Source organism: Balaenoptera physalus (assembly GCF_965194825.1).
Source record: "Balaenoptera physalus genome assembly, chromosome: 16".
NCBI lineage: Eukaryota > Metazoa > Chordata > Mammalia > Artiodactyla > Balaenopteridae > Balaenoptera > Balaenoptera physalus.
Window position 1 is genome coordinate 30,242,384 of NC_138898.1, and position 22,497 is coordinate 30,264,880.

At 45.4% G+C, this 22,497-nt stretch overlaps 1 protein-coding gene across 9 annotated transcripts in view; it reads right to left on the minus strand.

Annotated features, from left to right (window-relative positions):
- Positions 1-239: 239 nt before the first annotated feature.
- Positions 240-22,497, minus strand: part of UBOX5 (U-box domain containing 5) — a 45,749-nt gene continuing 23,491 nt past the window's right edge. For 3 of the 9 annotated variants that reach the window (XM_082428527.1, XM_082428524.1, XM_082428521.1), the window contains exons 2-6: positions 16,901-17,028; positions 13,124-13,218; positions 10,718-11,906; positions 7,600-7,761; positions 240-5,071 (exon numbers count right to left, since the gene is read on the minus strand). In XM_082428527.1, the coding sequence (XP_082284653.1) occupies positions 4,863-5,071; positions 7,600-7,761; positions 10,718-11,906; positions 13,124-13,177 (1,614 nt within the window). In that variant the 5' untranslated portion in view covers positions 13,178-13,218; positions 16,901-17,028 and the 3' untranslated portion in view covers positions 240-4,862. Of the gene's footprint in view, positions 5,072-7,599; positions 7,762-10,717; positions 11,907-13,123; positions 13,219-16,865; positions 17,029-22,497 lie in introns of all 9 variants that reach the window. The other 6 variants (XM_082428526.1, XM_082428525.1, XM_082428523.1 and 3 more) reach the window with 4 other exon arrangements.

The window sequence follows — 22,497 nt, forward strand, 5'->3', positions numbered from 1 at the left end:
TTGCCAAAGAATCTTTGGGCTAGAATCCTATAGGTGAGATGGCTGGGTCAGAGGGATCATGCGTATGTAACTTTGCTAGATATTCTCCTCCACAGAGGGTGTACCCCTTGCATTCCCACAGCCTCACCAGCAGATTGTGGCCAAATTTTGAGATTTGTGCCAATCTGCTAAACAAGAAATGGTATTTCAGGCTTTTTTTTTTTTTAATAACACCCCTCAATATCATCTAAGGTCTCTGCTTTCTATAGCTACTTTATTTATTTATTTATTTATTTATTGGCTGTGTTGGGTCTTCAGTTCGTGCGAGGGCTTTCTCTAGTTACGGCAAGTGGGGGCCACTCTTCATCGCGGTGCGGGGACGGCTCTTCATCGCGGTGCGCGGGCCTTTCACTATCGCGGCCCCTCCCGTTGCGGGGCACAGGCTCCAGACGCGCAGGCTCAGTAGTTGTGGCTCACGGGCCCAGCTGCTCCGCGGCATGTGGGATCTTCCCAGACCAGGGCTCGAACCCGTGTCCCCTGCATTAGCAGGCAGATTCTCAACCACTGCGCCACCAGGGAAGCCCCAGGCTTATTTTTTATTTCATCATATTATGAGCAAGGTTGAGCATCTTTTGACATGCTTAAAAGGCCATTTGCATTTCTTTGTGTGTCTTTAGTTTTAGAAGCTATATATTGGAATATTAACCATTGTAATACAACTTACATATTGTATTTTCCCAGTTTGTAATTTGTGTTTTTACTTGGCTAATGGTGGCTTTCTTTTTCTATGTAAGAGGTTTTTTTTGTTTTTTTATGTAGTCAAATTTATCAATCTTTCCCCTAACTATATGTGGATTCTGAATTCAGGAAAGTTTTTCTCACTTCCAGGTTTACAGGAATTTCCTCATTTTCCATTTTCTTCTAGTTCTTAGATGGTTTCCTTCTTCCAGTGACTCCAGCACCACTTACTGAGAGGTCCCCCCTGCCCCAATTTCCATATGCAGTTGGGCCTGTTTCTGGATTTTTAAATTTTTTTCATTGCTCTGTCTGTGTATTCATGGGTTAGTTTTCCCCACCCCCAAATCAAACTGTTCATTTTCAGCTTTTTTCTAGTTATTCTGGCTTGTTCTTCAAAATGATCTTTATAATAAGAATAGTGTGTAATGAGGGCAAATGTCCATTAAATAATGTTAAGGGAAATAGCAGGCAACAGAACCACACAGTACATACACGTGTCTCTTTTTCTTTATAAAAAAATATTGGAAGGGAAAAGAGCCAAGAGAGCCATGTTTGAGTGGTCATCTCTCAGTAGTATGGCTATGGGTAGCATTACCTTGTTACTGATGCAAACCTTGGTGGAAAAAACCTGCCAACTGCCACATGGCTGCCTCTTCCTCCTTCCTCCTCACCTCCTCCCTGTGCCACTCTGGAGATTTTGTCACCCTCTGGGCCAAGGCATCTCTTTGTAAGGGAGGGAGCGCATTACAGCAGGGAGGAGCCTGGGGGCATGGCCTCTGCCAGGTCGGGGGTGGGGGTGGCCGGCAAGGTGCGGGCTCATCTGATTCTCTACCCCACTGTCCTGCTCTCCGTTACAAGCTCCACCCCCGTGTAGGGGTGTTTCCCTACTTTCCCGCGAGACAAGTTCCTAAGCGGTAAGGGGAACACCGAGGGCCAGCACTGTCCAATAGAACTTTCTTTGATGGTGGAATGTTCTGTATCTGTGCTGTCCAACAGGGTAGCCACTAGCACATGTGACTATCCAGTACTTCAAATGTGGCTGGTGTGACTGAGGAACTGAGTTATTTTTATTTACTTTAAATAGCCACTCTACTGGCCAGTGCCTCTTTGGCCAATTCCCAATCCAGCCACTCCCCTTCCAGCCTAGAACTGGAAGGAAAGATCCTGCCTGTGTAAGTGGACTGAGCGGCCAAGCAGGCCGGTGTGGGCTGGAGAGGGGAGAGGGCAGCTCCGCGGGAGGGCCCAGCACACCAGGAGCCCCGCCCCTGCCCCAGTGGCCAGCACACAGGCAGCCAGCCCAGCATCACAATACTGCAGACAGGAGGTGAGCAGCAGCCCGGCAGCCCGGCAGCCCGGCAGCCCGGCAGCCTGTCACGGGGGTCCCTCCAGGGGCAGGTCTCTTTGTCTGCAGACCTACTTACAGCAAGCCAGGCAGCAGAGGACCATTTCTTGGGGAATGGAAAAGCACCCAGCAGCTGAGTGGCCTCAGGCTGGAGACCCACGGGAGGAAGCAGGGCTGACGAGGGGATGGGGGAGCCTTTCAGCTCCAGGACCCAGACGCAGACGCCTGGAGATGGAGTACTCCGGGCACAGAGCAGCTGCTCCTCTTGGTGATTCGGTTTTCCTACTTCTTCTACCTTCAGGACTACTTCTGAGTGGCCCTCCTTTCTGCCTGCCCCTGGGGCTGGAGGGTGAAGGCAGAGCGAGCATGAGTGAGGGCAGAGTAGCCAAGGCCTGGGGCCCTGGCCCCACAAGGGAACGGCCAGGATGTGGGGCAAGGCCTCACTGCACCTTGGGGATGAAGATTTGGAGACCAGCCGCTGCGGCCCAGCTTCCTGCTCTCAAAGGGCCCAGGGCTGCGTGCCAAAAATGGCCTTTTGTTGAGTAAATGCTACAGGAAAGGGGACATGTGCCCCCACAGACCCTGTGGTCAGGCAAGGGGGCAGTGGGGTCACAAGGCTTTGAAGTCCCGAGTCTTCTCAGAGTCAAGAGTCCAGCTCCTTGAGTTTATTGGTTAACTGCTTTGTGCCCGCCCTGGGCTCTGGTGAGAAACAAACTATCCTTTGAGTCTAGTTGGCAGCAAGAGAAAAGTTATTCTCATTTTCTAGGGGAGAGAAACAGAGCCCAGCAGTGCTTTGTGTGTTTCTGGCAAGGTTGGTGAAAAGACCACTTCATTTTAGGGGACTCTTTAAGATAAAAATGGATGCATTTCCAAGGATGTGGATATGGCGCCACCTGTCCATCACAGGGGCTCCCATGCCTGGCTTCCTCCCAGAGCTACCTGGGGAGCAGAAGCCTGTTCAAAATGCAGATCACCAGGCCCCCTGCAGGAAGGGAGGAACCTCTGCCCTCATCTGGGCACGCTGCACTTTATGCTGACCCCACGCTGGCGGCTTCCTCAGGCTCCCAGGTCGGGAGAGACGAGACAAACCCCAGAGGGAAGGCCTCCCAGCAGTGAACTTGCTCTTGGGGAACTAGGCTGTTACCCTGAGCCCATGACAGGCTGAGGGTAGGAACTGCCCTCCCCTCTGTAGCAGTGCTTTTGCTGCAATGGTGGGGCTTTTCCTAGAACACAAGCACACAAGGAAGATAAGGCAATAATCTGGACTGACCCAGACATTTAAAGCCAAAGGACACACGGGAGCCTCGCCAGCCAAGAGGAAAGCCCACCAATGCAGACCTTGGAGGCTCATGTGAGGAGGGGTCAAGGGAAGTGTCACCAGGAGGCAGAGGGGAGGGTGGGATTGCCTCTCCACAGCCACCTTTGTGGCTATACACACCTTCTAGGAACTCTTAAAAACACATTCTCTAACCTCAACCCCAGATCTCTAAATTCTTACGATCTGGAGTCCAAGAATGGAATTTTTAATAAGCTCCCTCCTTCCCCCATTAGTGTAAGAACTATAGTTCTCTCTGCCCTGTGAGCAAAGCGTGGAAGCCAGAGAGAACGCTGGCCTCTGCCCTGGAGGGTCCCACTAGAGCAAAGCGGAGGCAGCAGGCCTGTGGGAGTAGCGGAGAGCAGGTGGCTCAGTATCCTGAGTGGCCTGAGGGACCCCCGCAGCCTGTCCACCGGTGGCTGGGATGAAATCTCAAGAATAAAATAAGAAGCATCGCTGTGCTCCTCCTTCCCAAACATGCTCAGAGGGAACAGGGACTAGCACAGTGTATTTTCTCACGGATATTCTTCCATGACTAGGATCTACTCCATACAGTAAACAGTTGTAGGAATACTTATTTTCCCTCTGGGGCTCCAAAATTTTGAATGGGAAAAAAAAATGCAATCTATCCATAAGTATCTTTGCTGAAATAGGCCCCATGCAGAAAAGGTACCTTCTCCCCTCGGAGGGCAGTGCAGCTCTGCCAACACGCAGCTAAGCAAGCCGTCACCAGCCTAGGGAGCTGCTCAACCCTCCCAATTGGCATGCACACCCACCTGCAAACCCTCATGCATCAGATGCACCTGCAAATGCAACTTCTTGTCCCTTCAGGCCATTGACTCAAATTACAATCTGACTGGGTTGCAGTGACTGCTCACGGCTGCCCTGTGACAGTCCCACTTTGTGTGGGTGCAGGTGGGGTAGAGGAGTATGATGACACAGACAAGAGGAAGCCCACAGCAGACGTCAACCATTGCTTTATTAAGGCTCGGAGTGGTCTGCCAGTCAGAGGGGCTGAGTCATTCACTCCACAGATCCTTGCCATGCTCCACTTTTGGGTGACACTGAAGGTGGAGGCTCTCTCTGAGATCCCAAGCCACATTCACATCCACCTTGTAGGCTGAGGGGTGTGTGCAGACGACCTGGGGGGCCTCAGAGGGTGGGGCTGGCTCTAGCAGGCCCTGGGCTCTGGCAGGGGGTGCTGGCAGGGAGGCACGGGAGGGAAGGGACATCTCCCCCATCCCTCCCAGCTCAAACTATGGCTTTGTTATCCTATTGCCACTTGAGCGGGCGTGGAGAGCCCTTTCCCTGACCCCTCACTCCGCAGGCCCATGTGCTACGCTGTGGGAGGAGACAAAGGGAAAGCCCGCGAGAAAGCAGAGGCCCCCCTGTGCCTGGGGCCTGGCCAGACCTTAGGAGCTTTGACCCCCCACTCGCTCCTCCTCAGCTCCTCCCAGCGATGGGTCTTCTCAGGTTGAGGCCAGTCACTCAGACGTGAACCCGCAGAACGTCCTGGTTGGCAAATGGCTGCTGGCAGGCTATGCATGTCATGGGCAGGGAGCGTTGCTTCTCACCCAGGCAGGGCCGGCACAGGAGATGGCCACAGGGAAGCTGGTACACGGGCTCCTTTTTGAAGTAGGGAGAGAACACTCTTTTGCAGGATGTGCATTCGGGGCCCAGGATGCTCCCAGGCTGCTCTGGTGAATCAGGGAAGAAAATAGGCCAGGGTTAGGAAAAGCTGCCCCCAGTCCAGGCTCCATCCTGGAGGCGGGCATGTGCCTGGAGTAGGACAAGAAGCTTCCCTACCCTGCATCCCTTCAGCAGCCTGGCTTCCTCCCTCCCTAGGCCGCCTCTGACTGATCTGGGAGGAGAGGATGTCAGGGAGCCTGAGAATCTGGGGAGCCTCCTCTCCATAATCAAATCTCGGTGCTCCAATGAATGCTCAAGAAAAGCTGGCTTCTGAGGGCTGCTGGGCAGCACTGGGCCCTTCCTGCTGCTCTCCCAGCAAGATGGACTTTCCCCTGGATAGGCTGCCAAGGTCAGAGCAAGGCACAAGCTCACCCTGACAACCTTGATAAACTGCAAGAAAGGTGAGATGTGACAAGAAGAAAGAGCAAAAAATGGTCTGAGGTGCCCAGGTTGGGCAGGTCAAGGGGGGACGGAGGTCACCAGAGGGGCAGGGCTGAGGTCTGTCTGTAGCAGACCTGCCTGCTGAGCCTGGCACCTGAGTCTCTTTAGCCCTGTAGCCCAGCAACTCCCCTCCTGACCCATCAATCCCTTTCTTGTGCTGCAGGCTCCTTCCTTCATGCTTCCCACAGGGTCTCCTGAATGAGGGCCACAGTGGGCAGGTCTTGCCACCCCTCCTCCCCAAGCTATACCTGCTGCTCTTCTCCCGTGGCCCTTGCCTAGGGAGGCTGCTCTTTCTTCCCCAATCCACACCCATCTGGAGAGGGCAAGGATGACCTTTTGGGTGAAGAGCCATAAGAATGAAAGGGAGCCAGCCATGCATGAGTGAAAGGGACAGCAAGTACAAAGAGTGGCTGGTCCATTAAAGAAACAGAAAAGACAAAGGTGTGATGTGTGAGAGAGTGGCAGAGGAGGGTGGAGCAGGGCTGGAACATGCAGGACCTCACAGGCAGCAATTTATATTTTATTCCAAGTTCAACGGGATACCCTGGAAGGATTCTAAGAAGTGGAGTATCATGATCTGGCTTACATAAAAAGATCCCTCTGGCTCCTATGAGGAGGATGGGCAAGGCAAGGGTGACTGTGGAGGAGCAGCAGAGGCTGCTACAGGAATCTGGGGGAGCAGTGCAGGAGCTGGGGCCAGGGTAGCAGCAAGAGTAATGGAGCAGAGAGGACATCCCTGAGATCTACTTTGGAGCAGTGTAAACAAGACGATGATGAAAGTAGAGATGAAAGTAGAAAGAGAAATGTAGAGATGAAAGTAGAGAGATCTACTTTGGATCTAGTTTGGAGTCTGTGTAAACAAGACTTGATGATGAATAGAATGTCAGGAATGTTGACGGAAACCAAGGATGACCTCGATGTTATAGGCTTGACCACAGGGTAGAAGATGCTTGCTCTTTTACCAGTGACTGGATGATGGGGGGCTATGGGGAAAAACCTTTGGAGGCGCCTGCAGTTCTGAGTTAGAAATTCACTTAAGATATCCATGAGTTTCCCACATAGAGGTGCCAAGAAGCTGTAAGGGAGGTCAGGATCTGAGTTCCAAGGAGAGGAAGGAGCTACAGGTGAATATGGGCAGTCACAGGCCAAGTGGGCTCTCACTTGAGTGACACAGAGTATAGAGAAGAGGGTATAAGACAAGAGTCTGGAAGAGAAGGAAGAATCAGCAATGGAAACTGAAGAGAGACCATTGAAAATGGGGAGAAAAAGAGCATAACATCTGGAAGGCCAAGACAGAAGGTGTTTCAGGAAGGAGAGCTGGTTAGCCACAAGAGACGCTGCTGAGAGGGTAAGTGACCATCGAATTTGGGGTCATGGAAATTGATGGTCACCTGGACAAGACAGGTTCTGGGAATGATTAGGATGGAAACATAATCAGAGAAACAGGGGGTGGAGGGGACAAGAGGCAGAAAAGGTAAGATGGCCTGGGATGCAGGCAATAAGAGAACAGACTAACTTTGGATAGGCAGGAGGAAGCAAGTGTATACCTTATCATTAGCCCCACCAGACTTCATCTTGTAAAAAATGCTCCAGGTTCTCTCACTTTGTATCCTAACCGATCCTATCATCCGTTGTGGTCCCAGGTTCATTTTAGGCAAAACCTACCACAGTAAGCTATCACTGTTCTAAGATACTGGTGAAAATGTTAATAGGAAGGGATGAAGATGACATACTCAACTTGAAACCACCCTCCACATTTACATAAAGTACCCCAGATGTCAGATGAGAGACAGACTACATAAGAAAAATAAGCAAAAAGGGAGAAACAAACAAAAGTCCTCAGGACAGAGTAATTAACATTAGATCTTACCAAAAAATACCAATCCCCAACGCCACAGAATTACTAAGAATTGACTAAAGAAAGACTTTCTTGTGAAGAGTTAAACTTCATAGGCAGCCCTTGAACTCCCCCTGGAAAAGGAAAGGCCTGGGTGTTGGAGCTAAGGAGCCTGGGCATAGAGGTTCACAGAGCCCCAGAGGCATGGCCCGGCATCCTGTTCAAGGGCTCTGAGGAGATAGACAGGGCCCCTCTTACCCGAGCTGGAGCCTGGCCTCCAGGAAGCACTGCTCCCTCTTGTGCTGAGGTGCTGGAGCTGTCCCCTGGTCAGCCGAGCTGTGAAGGAGGGCATGGAGCCAAGGGTTGACGTCAAGGCAATTTCTAAGCTTTGTGACAGCTTTTGCTCATGGGATACTGGACCTGTTGAGAGACGCACAGACCACAATATCCAGAGAGGTTTGGCAAAAGCGAAGACCAAAACACAAAGTCCTCTGAGAACCACAAATGGTACTTCTAACTTCAAATAGACACAAACATAAAGAAGGTCCTCCCTAATGTCTACTAATAGACTGTGACGACAGGATACCAGGAGTTAAAGCCCTGGGGTCCCTGGCAGTTCTTACCCATCCCACACTGCTTTCAGGATTCCTGGACTCTGTGCTAGCTTTTCTCCTCCTGTACAAATTGCTGGGCAGGCCTGGGCCACCTCCTGGCTCACCTGTAGAACTGTACCCTACTTTCTGAAGGCCTCCCTGCCTGCCAAGGAAATGACTGGGGCAAGTAAACGCCCAGTTTTGTACCCCTGCTCCCTGCCCCCATGCCCTCCCCAACAGCCTTAGTCTGCTCTTTCCCCATCTCCTCCCTGCTAGGGCCCCCTCAACTCTGCAGGGCCACTGGCTTGCACTCCCTTGGTGTTCGTGTCCTCTTGCTTCCTAGGTAAAGCAAAGCAGTTATTATCGAGTGGAATAATGAAGACCTCACTCTGCCCACTCCACTATCTATAGGGCCTTCTCTGGATATGGGCTGAGGGTGAAGGTAACAGGAGATGGGAACAGCTGCCGAAGAAAGGACCTAGAGATCTGCCTGATAGCAGGGTTCCCCAAAGTGGCACCATAGAAGTACCCCAAAGTGGGGAGTGGAATGTTTGGTCTACAGTATGTACGACATAGGATATCCGCTTGAGGCCTTGAAGGAGCACTGGTCAGCGTGGTCCTGTGTCACCAACAAATCTGTCAAGGCCAACACCACTGGAGACCTCCACAAATATCAAGGTCTAAGTACCTTTCTCCTCATCTTGCCTCACTGCACCTCAGATGCTTCCAGGAGTTTCTGGGGGTCTTGTTAACTAAAATTTACACTCAAAGTCAGAGAAGACACATACGTAACCTTTAAGTGTGCTATCTGCATAAGCCTTTTAGACTAAGAGAGGAACTTTAAAGAATGATACAGGTGGATGGACCTAGAGTCTGTCATACAGAGTGAAGTAAGTCAGAAAGAGAAAAACAAATACCATACACTAATGCATACATATGGAATCTAAAAAAATGGTACTCATGAACCTAGTGGGAGCACAGGAATAAAGATGCAGACGTAGAGAACAGACTTGAGGACACGGGAGGGAAGAGGAAGCTGGGACGAAGTGAGAGAGTAGCATTGACATATATACCCTACCAAATGTAAAATGAATGGCTAGTGGGAAGCTGCAGCATAGCACAGGGAAATCAACTCGCTGCTCTGTGACGACCTAGAGGGGTGGGATAGGGGGGGTGGGAGGGAGGCTCAAGAGGGAGGGGATATGGGGATATACGTATACATATAGCTGATTCACTTTGTTATACAGCGGAAACTAACACAACATTGTAAAGCAATTATACTCCAATAAAGATGTTAAAAAAAAAGAATGATAGACTCTAAACAGACTAGTTTTCATAAGGAAAAAGAAAAAGTTGTCAAAGAGCTATCTCCAAAAGCACCAAGCAATGAAAATCACAGGGGAATTCTACCAAACGTGTAAAGAGTAAATGAGGGACTTCCCTGGTGGTGCAGTTGTTAAGACTCCACGCTCCCAATGCAGGGGGCCCGGGTCCGATCCCTGGTCAGGGAACTAGATCCCACATGCCGCAACTAAAAAGAAAAAAAGATCCTGCATGCCGCAACGAAGATCTCGCATGCAGCAACAGAGATACTGCATGCCACAACTAAGACCCGGCATAGACAGATAAATAGATAGATAGATAGATAGACAGACAGATAGGAAGGAAGGAAGGAAGGAAGGGAGGGAGGGAGGAAGGGAGGAAAGGAGGAAGGGAGGAAGGGAGGAAGGGAGGAAGGGAGGAAGGGAGGAAGGGAGGAAGGGAGGAAGGAAAGAAGGAAGGAAGGAAGGAAGGAAGAGTAAATGATTCTAATACTACTAAATTGTTCCAGAGTTTAGAAAAGGAAAATTTCCTAATTCTTCTTATGGAGCAAATCATTGATACCAAAACCTGACAGAAGATGATGTGTACTCGTGCACACACATACACACACACACACAGCTGCAGTCCAATCTCATTAGTGAAGGCAAAAATCCTAAATAAAAACACTAGCAAACAGAATTAAGCAGTACACTAAAAGCAGCATGACCAAATGGAGTTTCTTGCAGGAATATAACAGTGGTTCAATATTAAGAAGCCTATTAATGTACTTTACTGTATTAAAAGATCTAAGGATGAAAAATCATAATATCATCTCTACTGATATTGAAAAGACATTAGACAAAATCCAACCACCAATCTTGGGTAAATACATTGAATAAAATAGGAATCAATGGTGTGGGAGAGTGTCTGAAATGGCCCCCAATTAATCCCACCTGAACTTAGTAACTTGCTTCTTACAGAATACAATAGAAGTGATGGAATGTCACTCTGTGATTAGGTTCTACAAGACTGACTTCCACTTGTTTGCACATGCTGGTGTACACAGCTACCATGTTGTGTGCTGCCCTTGAGAGGCCCATATGGCAAGGAATTGAGGGCAGAATCCAGCCACCAGACAAAAGGGAAGTGAAGCCCCCAGTGCAACAATTCAGCAAGGAACTGAATCCTGCAACAATCACAAGTGACCTTGGAAGTGAATCCTTCCCCAGTCAAGACTTGAGATGGCTGCAGCCCTGCCAACACTTTGATAGCAGCCTTGGAACACCCTAAAGCAGACAAACCAGCTAAGCAATGCCTAGATTCCTGACCGGAGAAGCTGTAAGATAATAAATGTGTGGTTCTTTAAGCCAGTAAGTTTTGGTGTAATTTAAGCCAGCAAAGCATAAAACAAAGGGCAAGTGCCCAGTGTCACCCGGGAGGAGTAGAGATGACGACGGCTTGGACATAAGACGAGGGATTACCTGTTGAACAATCCATGAGCTCACTGGCAGCTTTCATTTTCTTAGCAGTGTGCTCTGAGGTAGTGGGTGAGACCAGAAGGCTTGTGGTAGAAAAACAGGAAGCATTTAAGCCAAGGCTACTGTCTGGGGCATGTTCACCCTGCTCCATCTTCCTTTTCTGAGAGGGCAGAGCAATGGAAGAAGGGGTCACTGCCAATGCAGTCTGTGCTCTCCCAAGCAGGTGGCAGCCAGGGATGGAGTGCTGCAGCAGGAAATGGTCGATCCGGGCCTTCAAGGAGGGGTGAGGCAGGGGCTGGGAGTGTGGAGTAAAGGCTACTCCTGTGAAAGGGTCACTGGGCACTCGGCCCCATGTGGCTTCACTACGGTTACACTTCTCCAGCGTGCTCTGGTCAATGACCTTGCCTGAGGGCAGCAGCATGGGGTAAGGCATGATCTCCAGGGTGATGGGATCCAGGAACTCTTCAGGTACATCCCGAATTACCTCAGCCAGCTCCAGTAGGCTGGAGGGGGCCTGCTGGCCCTCAGACTGGCCCCCAGGATCACAGTCACTCTCCATGGGCAAGGCTGGGGCCTGTAGAGACAAGTCCTGAGGGAGGCTCTCTGAGGCAACCAGCAAAACACTGTCTATCACCTCCTGAGAGCAGGTTTTGGCTGGCTGACCCCATACTTCCAACCGCTTGATACAAGGGATACCACTGCCTGTCACATGGGTGATACAAATCTTGAGATGGGCCACATGACTAAGAGAAAGAGCCCCTTTATTCCAGAGCTCCTGGGCCACAACAGCAGGGGAGGGGAGTGTGGCTTCCATCGGGCCAAAAGGTGGCCTGGCTTTGAAGCCCCTGTGGCTAAACACCGCTTGGCTCTGGTTTTTCAACAAGACTTTGCCCACCAAAGTGAACGCTTCTTTGTCCGGAATGGATGGCTCATCTGGGCCTGGGGTCTGGCACTCGGGGGTATTCCAAGACACTCTGCTGGACAGGGAAGATGTATACATTTCCAGGCCAGTGACATTCTGGCCTCCCCCAGCTGTGAGGTCTATGTTAATCCTACAGATTTCCACATTGAAGGGAAAGGAAACTGTCACATAGACTGGTGGCTTAATGAAATACTCTGTCCTAAAACCATGACTTCTCTTTGTGAGGTCTTCAGAGATGAGATTTTCTACTTCATAACCATCAGCTGATATCTAGATTTAATGACAAAAATGAGACACATTGATTTGATGAGATCCAAATGAAGACAACTAGTTTTCAACAACTTGTCACTTCTAAGAAAACTCTTTAAAGAAAATCTGAAGTTCCTCATTTGAAATTTCCTCTATTACATCAAATTTTCCTGGGGTATTCTTTTTTTTTTTTTTTTTGGCAGGCATCCAAGATCAGGTCAAAGGCTGAGGGCAACTGTGTCCCCAAATACTGCCCATCCTTAAAAAATGAGCAATAAAACTCTGCCTAACCAACAAAAAAATCCCTTCAAAATAACATGACTGTGAAAAGGGGGCAGATTTACAAGTGTTTTTTGGATTCTTTTTGGGTTTTTGGGGTTTTTTTGTTTTTAAATTCAGAGGATGAAAATGTACAGATTTAGGGAAAAATAAAGATGTTCACTGCAGTTCTCAATTTTGTATTTGGACTCTATCAATTATAAGAGTTTCCCTAGGAAGGCATAACAAAGGAACTTCTTGTAAATCTATGAATGATGAAACTTGGAAAAAAAAGTTTGCACAGAGACAAGGACCACAAAACACTATGGGAAATTTAAAACAGTGAATGTGCTAGGGGTGGGATTGTGAGTAGCTTTTTCCTTTCTCTCTTTTAATGTTTCCAATACTTGTTATAACCAATGGAAATTTTAAGATATCCTTGTCTGAAGGAGTCAGCTTAACAATCTGGGAACCTGAAATAATGTGCTGTGTGCAGAAATTCCAAATTGGGGAAGAAGTTCAATTCTCCCCTTGGAGTATCCTTACTCCCTGCTCTGGACTGTGGAAGATATCCAGCTTTGTACAAAAGGGGAGGCAGTTTAATTCAAATAATAAAGAACAAGGAATCCACATAACAAATATAAGCCATTATTTCTAGCATGAGAAGTTAGCAAGAACAACAGCATGGGAGAGAGAATTTCTACCTTCACTTTGACCTTGAGTGAAATTAAAATTTATTGTCAAAGGGAAGAGAACCCTCCACAAAATGAGTCACAACTCAGCTTGTAACGGTGCTGTCTGACTCTAGAGGTGCAGTCTGACCCATGCTTACCTAAATATCATCTGGTAGACTCTAAAACAATGAGGGTGAAAGCACATTAAGTCTGAATTAAGTCTACATACACAGGGCAGGAAATGGGGAAAAACATGAAAAATAGATGTCATATAATTATTTATGTGTATATACTTGTTTTGTTTACCTTGTTGCAGTAAATTCTTGGTCTGAACTGTGGGAGGCAAAGATTTATTACCATCCTTACGGCTGAAAGGATAGCTTCCAAGCATCAGAAATAGCCTTAAATGAAAAAATAAAACTTGGTATTAGACAAGTTAAAATTCAAATCTAAACTTTTAGGAGTTGATTCATAAGATCAGCTTGGTGCTTTGTGACCACCTAGAGGGGTGGGATAGGGAGGACGGGAGGGAGGGAGACGCAAGAGGGAAGAGATACGGGGATATATGTATATGTATAGCTGATTCACTTTGTTATAAAGCAGAAACTAACATACCATTGTAAAGCAATTATACTCCAATAAAGATGTTAAAAAAAAAAAGAGATGAGAATCAAACAGGATAACAATAAAACTTTAACACACACACATTCTCATGGTCTATACTCACTCTTTTTGTATACTACATGGGATACTGGGAAATTAGTCACTGAAAAATTACAAGGCAGATTTCTTTTGTAGACTGTGTAGTTTGGTTCTCCGGATGACAACTGTTCTAAAGCCCCAGTGGAGGCAAGAGCCCATCAGCTCTGCAGGGGGCTCCCCACAGGAAAGAGAGGGTCAAAAGTGGATGAGCTCAAAGAAAAAAGAGGACTACTTAGCCAGAAGGTTTAGAACGAAAAGGGTCACAGAAAATAATCGTAGTGGTGCTATGCATCATTGTCACTTAACACTTGTTAATGCAATTATGTTTTCTTATTAACACGAAAACAATTAGAAGAATCAAAAATGTCGTTATTGAGAAGTAGAAAATCTTAGAGTTGAAAAGCACCTTAAAAGAACATCTAGGAGCTTCCCTGGTGGCACAGTGGTTAAGAGTCCGCCTGCCAATGCAGTGGACATGGGTTTGAGCCCTGATCCGGGAAGATCCCACATGCCATGGAGCAACTAAGCCCGTGTGCCACAACTACTGAGCCTGCGCTCTAGAGCCCGTGAGCCACAACTACTGAGCCCACGGGCTACAACTACTGAAGCCCACGCACCTAGAGCCCGTGCTCCGCAACAAGAGAAGCCACTGAGATGAGAAGCCCACACACTGCAAGGAAGAGTAGCCCCCACTCACCGCCAACTAGAGAAAGCCCGCACGCAGCAATGAAGACCCAACACAGCCAAAAATAAATAAATAAATAAATTTATATATATTAAAAAAAAGAACATCTAATCCAAATACAGCTGACCCTCAGGACTTCCCTGGTAGCACAGTGGTTAAGAATCTGCCTGCCAATGCAGGGGACATGGGTTCGATCCCTGGTCCAGGAAGATCCCACATGCCACGGAACAACTAAGCCCACATGCCTAGAGCCTGTGCTCTGCAACAAGAGACGCCACTGCAATAAGAAGCCCACGCACTGCAATGAAGAGTAGACCCTGCTCACCGCAACTAGAGAGAGCCTGCGTGCAGCAATGAAAACCCAATGCAGCCAAAAATAAATAAATTAAAACAAACACATCTGACCCTTGAACAACACAGGGTTTAAGGGCACTGACCCTCCACACAGGTGTTGAAAACCCACGTTTATCTTTACAGTCTGCCCTCTGTATTGTTTCCACATAAGTGAATTCAACCAACCTCAAATTGTGTGGTACTGTCATATGTATTTAGTGAAAAACAATCCACATGTAAGTGGACCTGCATAGTTCAAACCGGTGCTGTTCAAGGGTCAACTGTAGTCATTTTGATGACCAATAAGCAGGGTAAGGGAAATGGATGAAGGTGGTTAAAAGGTACAAACTTCTAGTTAAGATAAATAAGTTCTGGGGATGTAATGTACAACATGGTGACTACAGTTAACACTGTATTGTATATTTGAAAGCTCCTAAGAGAACAGACCTTAAAAGTTCTCATCACAAGACAAAAAAAAAAAAAATGTAACTATGTGAGGTGATAGATGTTAACTAAGCTTATTATGGTAATCATTTCACAATATATACATATATTAAATCATTATGTTGTACACCTTAAACTTATACAATGTTATATGTCAGTTATAGCTCAATAAGACTGAAAGAAAAAGACTAATGTCCGACAGCCTTCGTTTTTCTCTGTAGAGAAGTAGGGAAGGCACTAGAAACATCCCTCCCAGTGGTAAGCCTCTCCAACGGATTTGAACTCCTTGAATGAGACCAGCCAGCCATTCTGTGCTTTTCCATCTAACAGACAAGGCCATGAAAAACTCCCAATAGCAACAGGGCCACCTCTGGGGTCTTGGTATTGTCGTGCTCCGTAAGTGCCACCTGCAGAGGCCAGGCATGTTGGGCATCCTGCAACATTTTAGTGAGTAGTTTCTGCACAGTGAAGATCTGCCATGAGACCTGTGAATGTTTACTATCTCAGCCTAGCCCCTATGTCAGTTTTACATATAAACACAGAATATTTTTTAACATGGTTTTAATACATGCTGAATTTTCTAGGAAGGGAACTTCCATGTAGACCACAGGAAGATCATACTTTGTTTACTTCAGGTCTTTACCAAGAAGCATTCACTTCTGAAAACCACATCACTGTGGTATTCAGAAATGCTAATATATCTAAGTCCACATTTGTAGAAGTCTGCATTCATGGTGATTCTACATGTTGGTAAAAGCTTTTGATTACTTTTTTTTTTTTTTTGGCTGTGCCACGCAGCTCACGGGATCTCAGTTCCCCAACCAGGGATCAAACCCGTGCCCAGGCAGTGAAAGTGCCAAGACCTAACCACTGGACCACCAGGGACTTCCCTTGATTACTTCTTTATTATTATTTTTAAAAATTTATTTGGCTGCGTCAGGTCTTCGTTACAGCATGTGGGATCTTCGTCACAGCATGCAGGATCTTTCCTTGTGGCACACGGGCTCTTTGTTGCGGCATGTGGGCTTCTCTCTAGTCGTGGCCCGCAGGCTCGAGCGCGCAGGCTTAGTTGCCCTGCGGCATGTAGGACCTTAGTCCCCTGCATTGGGAGGTAGATTCTTAACCACTGGACCACCAGGGAAGTCCCACTTGATTACTTCTTTATGCCTTCCAGTATGGTCATACCTAAACATTCATACATGAGAATAAATTTTACTATCACACTTCAAAACTTTTACTTTAAGTTACTGTTAAGGCATTTGTGTGCACATATATATGTTTGTTTTATAACTATATAGGAAGGTTATATTATCTTTGACTTTAAGTTCAGGACAGTACACTACAAAATATGTATTAAAAGAGACATGAATCTGATGCAGTAGAGAATCCTTGGCCTAAAGTCTCTTAGTCTTTGTTCAGAACGTGTGCTGAAACTCTTTGTGCTTCTCACTTTTTGAGGCATATATGCCATCTCTTTGCCAGAGCCTCCTAGAGTTTGCCCTGGAATCAACATGGACTAGTTGACAGAATACCTTTTTTGGAAGATTATATTAATATCTCCAGGCTTCTAACACCTTCTTGTTCTCCACAATAATTCAAAAATAAGTGTCTGAGGTATTACATATGTAAATATTCTCAGGGCCCTTGTATGTTCCTCCTTTTGGTCAGGAAACCAGAGCTCATTTAGAGCAGCACTTCCCTCAGTTCTCCCGCCCAACTAGGGCAGTGGCTTCTTGTTAAGTTTTTGTTTTGTTTTAAATGAAAAATTAAGCCATTGAGTTTAATTCAATATAGAAGTATTAAAATGAATATACAGCCCAGATCAAGGAAACAAAACATTTCTCCTAAAAAAGCAAGCCTAAGATTTGCCAAAGGAAAACAGACAATATGATATTGACACAGGTGGTGACATGACAGACTTCCAAGTGCAGAACTAAGCTGGTCCTACGTAAAGCCGTGAAGTTAGCCAGCTCTGGGGTTTGCAAGGGTTTTCTTTTCACTGTCACAGGCAGTTCTCTTCTCCCTTCTTTGCCCTGATGGGAGGGGGCTTTGGTAAGAAAAAACAAAGAGAAAGAAACTGTGTTACAATACCAAAATACTGACAGGTGGCTCATATTAGTAAGATAAAGGCAATCATCTCTAGTCTGCAATCATTTCTATCCCCACAGTCCACATCCCAGGCCTTTTCTCTGACTTTCAGAGACAAAAACAAACTCTGGCAGAGGTAACAATGCCAACCCACTAAAGTACTGATTTGATTTCTCAGTGGAAGGCACTGATTTCACTAACATATATATTCTTCCTATCTTCTGTTATCTACTTACACATTTCACTTTGATTTATTCTACATATCATGATATTCATTTATCTGAGAATGTAAATGCCAGGACCAGAAGAAGTTGGGTGGGGGTCTTCTTGGAGCCATGATGAAGAGCTTTCCTGTGAGTATGAAGCCAAATGGAAAAGCCTTCAAAACTTATCTGAGTACCCAACTCAATAGTAAATGGTGATTAACCAAGATGTCAGAGTAGAAGGACGTGCTCTCACTCCCTCTTGCGAGAGCACCAGAATCACAACTGGCTGCTGGACAATCATAGACAGGAAGACACTGGACTTCACCAAGGAGGATACCCCACATCCAAGGACAGAGGAGAAGCCACAGTGAGACGGTAGGAGGGGCGCAATCAGAGTAAAATCAAATCCCATAACTGCTGGGTGGGTGACTCACAGACTGGCGAACACTTATACCACAGAAGTCCACCCACTGGAGTGAAGGTTCTGAGCCCCACGTCAGGCTTCCCAACCTGGGGGTCCGGCAACGGGAGGAGGAATTCCTAGAGAATCAGACTTTGAAGCCTAGTGGGAATTGATTGCAGGACTTCGACAGGACTGGGGGAAACAGAGACCCCACTCTTGGAGGGCACACACAAAGTAGTGTGCGCATCGGGACCCAGGGGAAGGAGCAGTGACCCTGGGGGAGACTGAACCAGACCTACCTGCTGGTGTTGGGGGGTCTCCTGCAGAGGCGGGGGGTGGCTCTGTTTCACCGTGGGGACAAGGACACTGGCAGCGGAGGTTCTGGGAAGTTCTCCTTGGCATGAGCCCTCCCAGAGTCTGCCATTAACCCCACCAAAGAGCCCAGGTAGTCTCCAGTGTTGGGTTGCCTCAGGCAAAACAACCAACAGGGAGGGAACCCAGCCCCACCCATCAACAGTCAAGTGGATTAAAGTTTTATGGAGCTCTGACCGCCACAGCAACAGTCAGCTCTACCCACCAGCAGACCCTCCCATCAAGCCTCTTAGATAGCCTCAACCACCAGAGGGCAGACAGCAGAAGCAAGAAAAACTAAAATCCTGCAGCCTGTGGACCAAAAACCACAGTTACGGAAAGATAGACAAGATGAAAAGGCAGAGGGCTATATACCAGATGAAGGAACAAGAAAAAACCCCAGAAAAACAACTAAATGAAGTGGAGATAGGCAACCTTCCAGAAAAAGATTTCAGAATAATGATAGTGAAGATGATCCAGGACCTCAGAATAAGAATGGAGGCAAAGATAGAGAAGATGCAAGAAATGATTAACAAAGACCTAGAAGAATTAAAGAACAAACAAACAGAGATGACCAATACAATAACTGAAATGAAAACTACACTAGAAGGAATCAATAGCAGAATAACTGAGGCAGAAGAACGGATAAGTGACCTGGAAGACAGAATGGTGGAATTCACTGCTGCGGAACAGAATAAAGAAAAAAGAATGAAAAGAAATGAAGACAGCCTAAGAGACCTCTGGGACAACATTAAACGCAACAACATTCGCATTATAGGGGGTCCCAGAAGGAGAAGAGAGAGAGAAAGGACCCGAGAAAATATCTGAAGAGATTATAGTCGAAAACTTCCCTAACATGGGAAAGGAAATAGCCACCCAAGTCCAGGAAGCGCAGAGAGTCCCATACAGGATAAACCCAAGGAGAAACACGCCGAGACACATAGTAATCAAAGTGGCAAAAATTAAAGACAAAGAAAAATTATTGAAAGCAGCGAGGGAAAAATGACAAATAACATATAAGGGAACTCCCAAAAGGTTAACAGCTGATTTCTCAGCAGAAACTCTACAAGCCAGAAGGGAGTGGCATGATATACTTAAAGTGATGAAAGGGAAGAACCTACAACCAAGATTACTCTACCCGGCAAGGATCTCATTTAGATTTGATGGAGAAATCAAAAGATTTACAGACAAGCAAAAGCTACGAGAATTCAGCACCACCAAACCAGCTCTACAACAAATGCTAAAGGAACTTCTCTAAGTGGGAAACACAACAGAAGAAAAGGAACTACAAAAACAAACCCAAAACAATTAAGAAAATGGTCATAGGAACATACATATCGATAATTACCTTAAACGTGAATGGATTAAATGCTCCAACCAAAAGACACAGGCTTGCTGAATGGATACAAGACCCATATATATGCTGTCTACAAGAGACCCACTTTAGACCTAGGGACACATACAGACTGAAAGTGAGGGGATGGAAAAAGATATTCCATGCAAATGGAAATCAAAAGAAAGCTGGAGTAGCTATACTCATCTCAGATAAAATAGACTTTAAAATAAAGAATGTTACAAGAGACGAGGAAGGACACTACATAATGATCAAGGGATCAATCCAAGAAGAAGATATAACAATTATAAATATATATGCACCCAACATAGGAGCACCTCAATACATAAGGCAACTGCTAACAGCTATAAAAGAGGAAATCGACAGTAACACAATAATAGTGGGGGACTTTAACACCTCATTTACACCAATGGACAGATCATCCAAACAGAAAATTAATAAGGAAACCCAAGCTTTAAATGACACAATAGACCAGATAGATTTAATTGATATTTATAGGATATTCCATCCAAAAACAGCAGATTACACGTTCTTCTCAAGTGCGCATGGAACATTCTCCAGGATAGATCACATCTTGGGTCACAAATCAAGCCTCAGTAAATTTAAGAAAACTGAAATCATATCAAGCATCTTTTCTGACCACAACGCTATGAGATTAGAAATGAATTACAGGGAAAAAAACGTAAAAAACACAAACACATGGAGGCTAAACAATATGTTACTAAATAACCAAGAGATCACTGAAGAAATCAAAGAGGAAATAAATAAATACCTAGAGACAAATGACAATGAAAACACAATGATCCAAAACCTATGGGATGCAGCAAAAGCAGTTCTAAGAGGGAAGTTTATAGCTATACAAGCCTACCTAAAGAAACAAGAAAAATCTCAAGTAAACAATCTAACCTTACACCTAAAGAAACTAGAGAAAGAAGAACAAACAAAACCCAAAGTTAGCAGAAGGAAAGAAATCATAAAGATCAGAGCAGAAATAAATGAAATAGAAACAAAGAAAACAATAGCAAAGATCAATAAAACTAAAAGCTGGTTCTCTGAGAAGATAAACAAAACTGATAAGCCATTAGCCAGACTCATCAAGAAAAAGAGGGAGAGGACGCAAATCAATAAAATCAGAAATGAAAAAGGAGAAGTTACAACAGACACCGCAGAAATACAAAGCATCCTAAGAGACTACTACAAGCAACTTTATGCCAATAAAATGGACAACCTGGAAGAAATGGACAAATTCTTAGAAAGGTATAACCTTCCAAGACTGAACCAGGAAGAAACAGAAAATATGAACAGACCAATCACAAGTAATGAAATTGAAACTGTGATTAAAAATCTTCCAACAAACAAAAGTCCAGGACCAGATGGCTTCACAGGTGAATTCTATCAAACATTTAGAGAAGAGCTAACACCTATCCTTCTCAAACTCTTCCAAAAAATTGCAGAGGAAGGAACACTCCCAAACTCATTCTATGAGGCCACCATCACCCTGATAACAAAACCAGACAAAGACACTACAAAAAAAGAAAATTACAGACCAATATCACTGATGAATATAGATGCAAAAATCCTCAGCAAAATACTAGCAAACAGAATCCAACAACACATTAAAAGGATCATACACCACGATCAAGTGGGATTTATCCCAGGGATGCAAGGATTCTTCAATATACGCAAATCAATCAATGTGATACACCATATCAACAAATTGAAGAAGAAAAACCATATGATCATCTCAATAGATGCAGAAAAAGCTTTTGACAAAATTCAACACCCATTTATGATAAAAACTCTCCAGAAAGTGGGCATAGAGGGAACCTACCTCAACATAGTAAAGGCCATATATGACAAACCCACAGCAAACATCATTCTCAATGGTGAAAAACTGAAAGCATTTCCTCTAAGATCAGGAACAAGACAAGGATGTCCACTCTCACCACTATTATTCAACATAGTTCTGGAAGTCCTAGCCACGGCAATCAGAGAAGAAAAAGAAATAAAAGGAATACAAATTGGAAAAGAAGAAGTAAAACTGTCACTGTTTGCGGATGACATGATACTATACATAGAGAATCCTAAAGCTGCCACCAGAAAACTGCCAGAGCTAATTAATGAATATGGTAAAGTTGCAGGATACAAAATGAATGCACAGAAATCTCTTGCATTCCTATACACTAATGATGAAAAATCTGAAAGAGAAATTAAGGAAACACTCCCATTTACCACTGCAACAAAAAGAATAAAATACCTAGGAATAAACCTACCTAGGGAGACAAAAGACCTGTATGCAGAAAACTATAAGACACTGATGAAAGAAATTAAAGATGATACCAACAGATGGAGAGATATACCATGTTCTTGGATTGGAAGAATCAATATTGTGAAAATGACTATAGTACCCAAAGCAATCTACAGATTCAATGCAATCCTTATCAAATTACCAATGGCATTTTTTACGGAGCTAGAACAAATCATCTTAAAATTTGTATGGCGACACAAAAGACCCCGAATAGCCAAAGCAGTCCTGAGGGAAAAAAACGGAGCTGAAGGAATCAGACTCCCTGACTTCAGACTATACTACAAAGCTACAGTAATCAAGACAATATGGTACTGGCACAAAAACAGAAACATAGATCAATGGAACAAGATAGAAAGCCCAGAGATAAACCCACGCACCTATGGTCAACTAATCTATGACAAAGGAGGCAAAGATATACAATGAGAAAAGACAGTCTCTTCAATAAGTGGTGCTGGGAAAACTGGACAGCTACATGTAAAAGAATGAAATTAGAACACTCCCTAACACCGTACACAAAAATAAACTCAAAATGGATTAGAGACCTAAATGTAAGACTGGACACTATAAAACTCTTGGAGGAAAACATAGGAAGAACACTCTTTGACATAAATCACAGCAAGATCTTTTTTGATCCACCTCCTAGAGTAATGGAAAAAGAAACAAAAATAAACAAATGGGACCTAATGAAACTTCAAAGCTTTTGCACAGCAAAGGAAACCATAAACAAGACAGAAAGACAACCCTCAGAATGGGAGAAAATATTTGCAAACGAATCAATGGACAAAGGATTAATCTCCAAAATATAT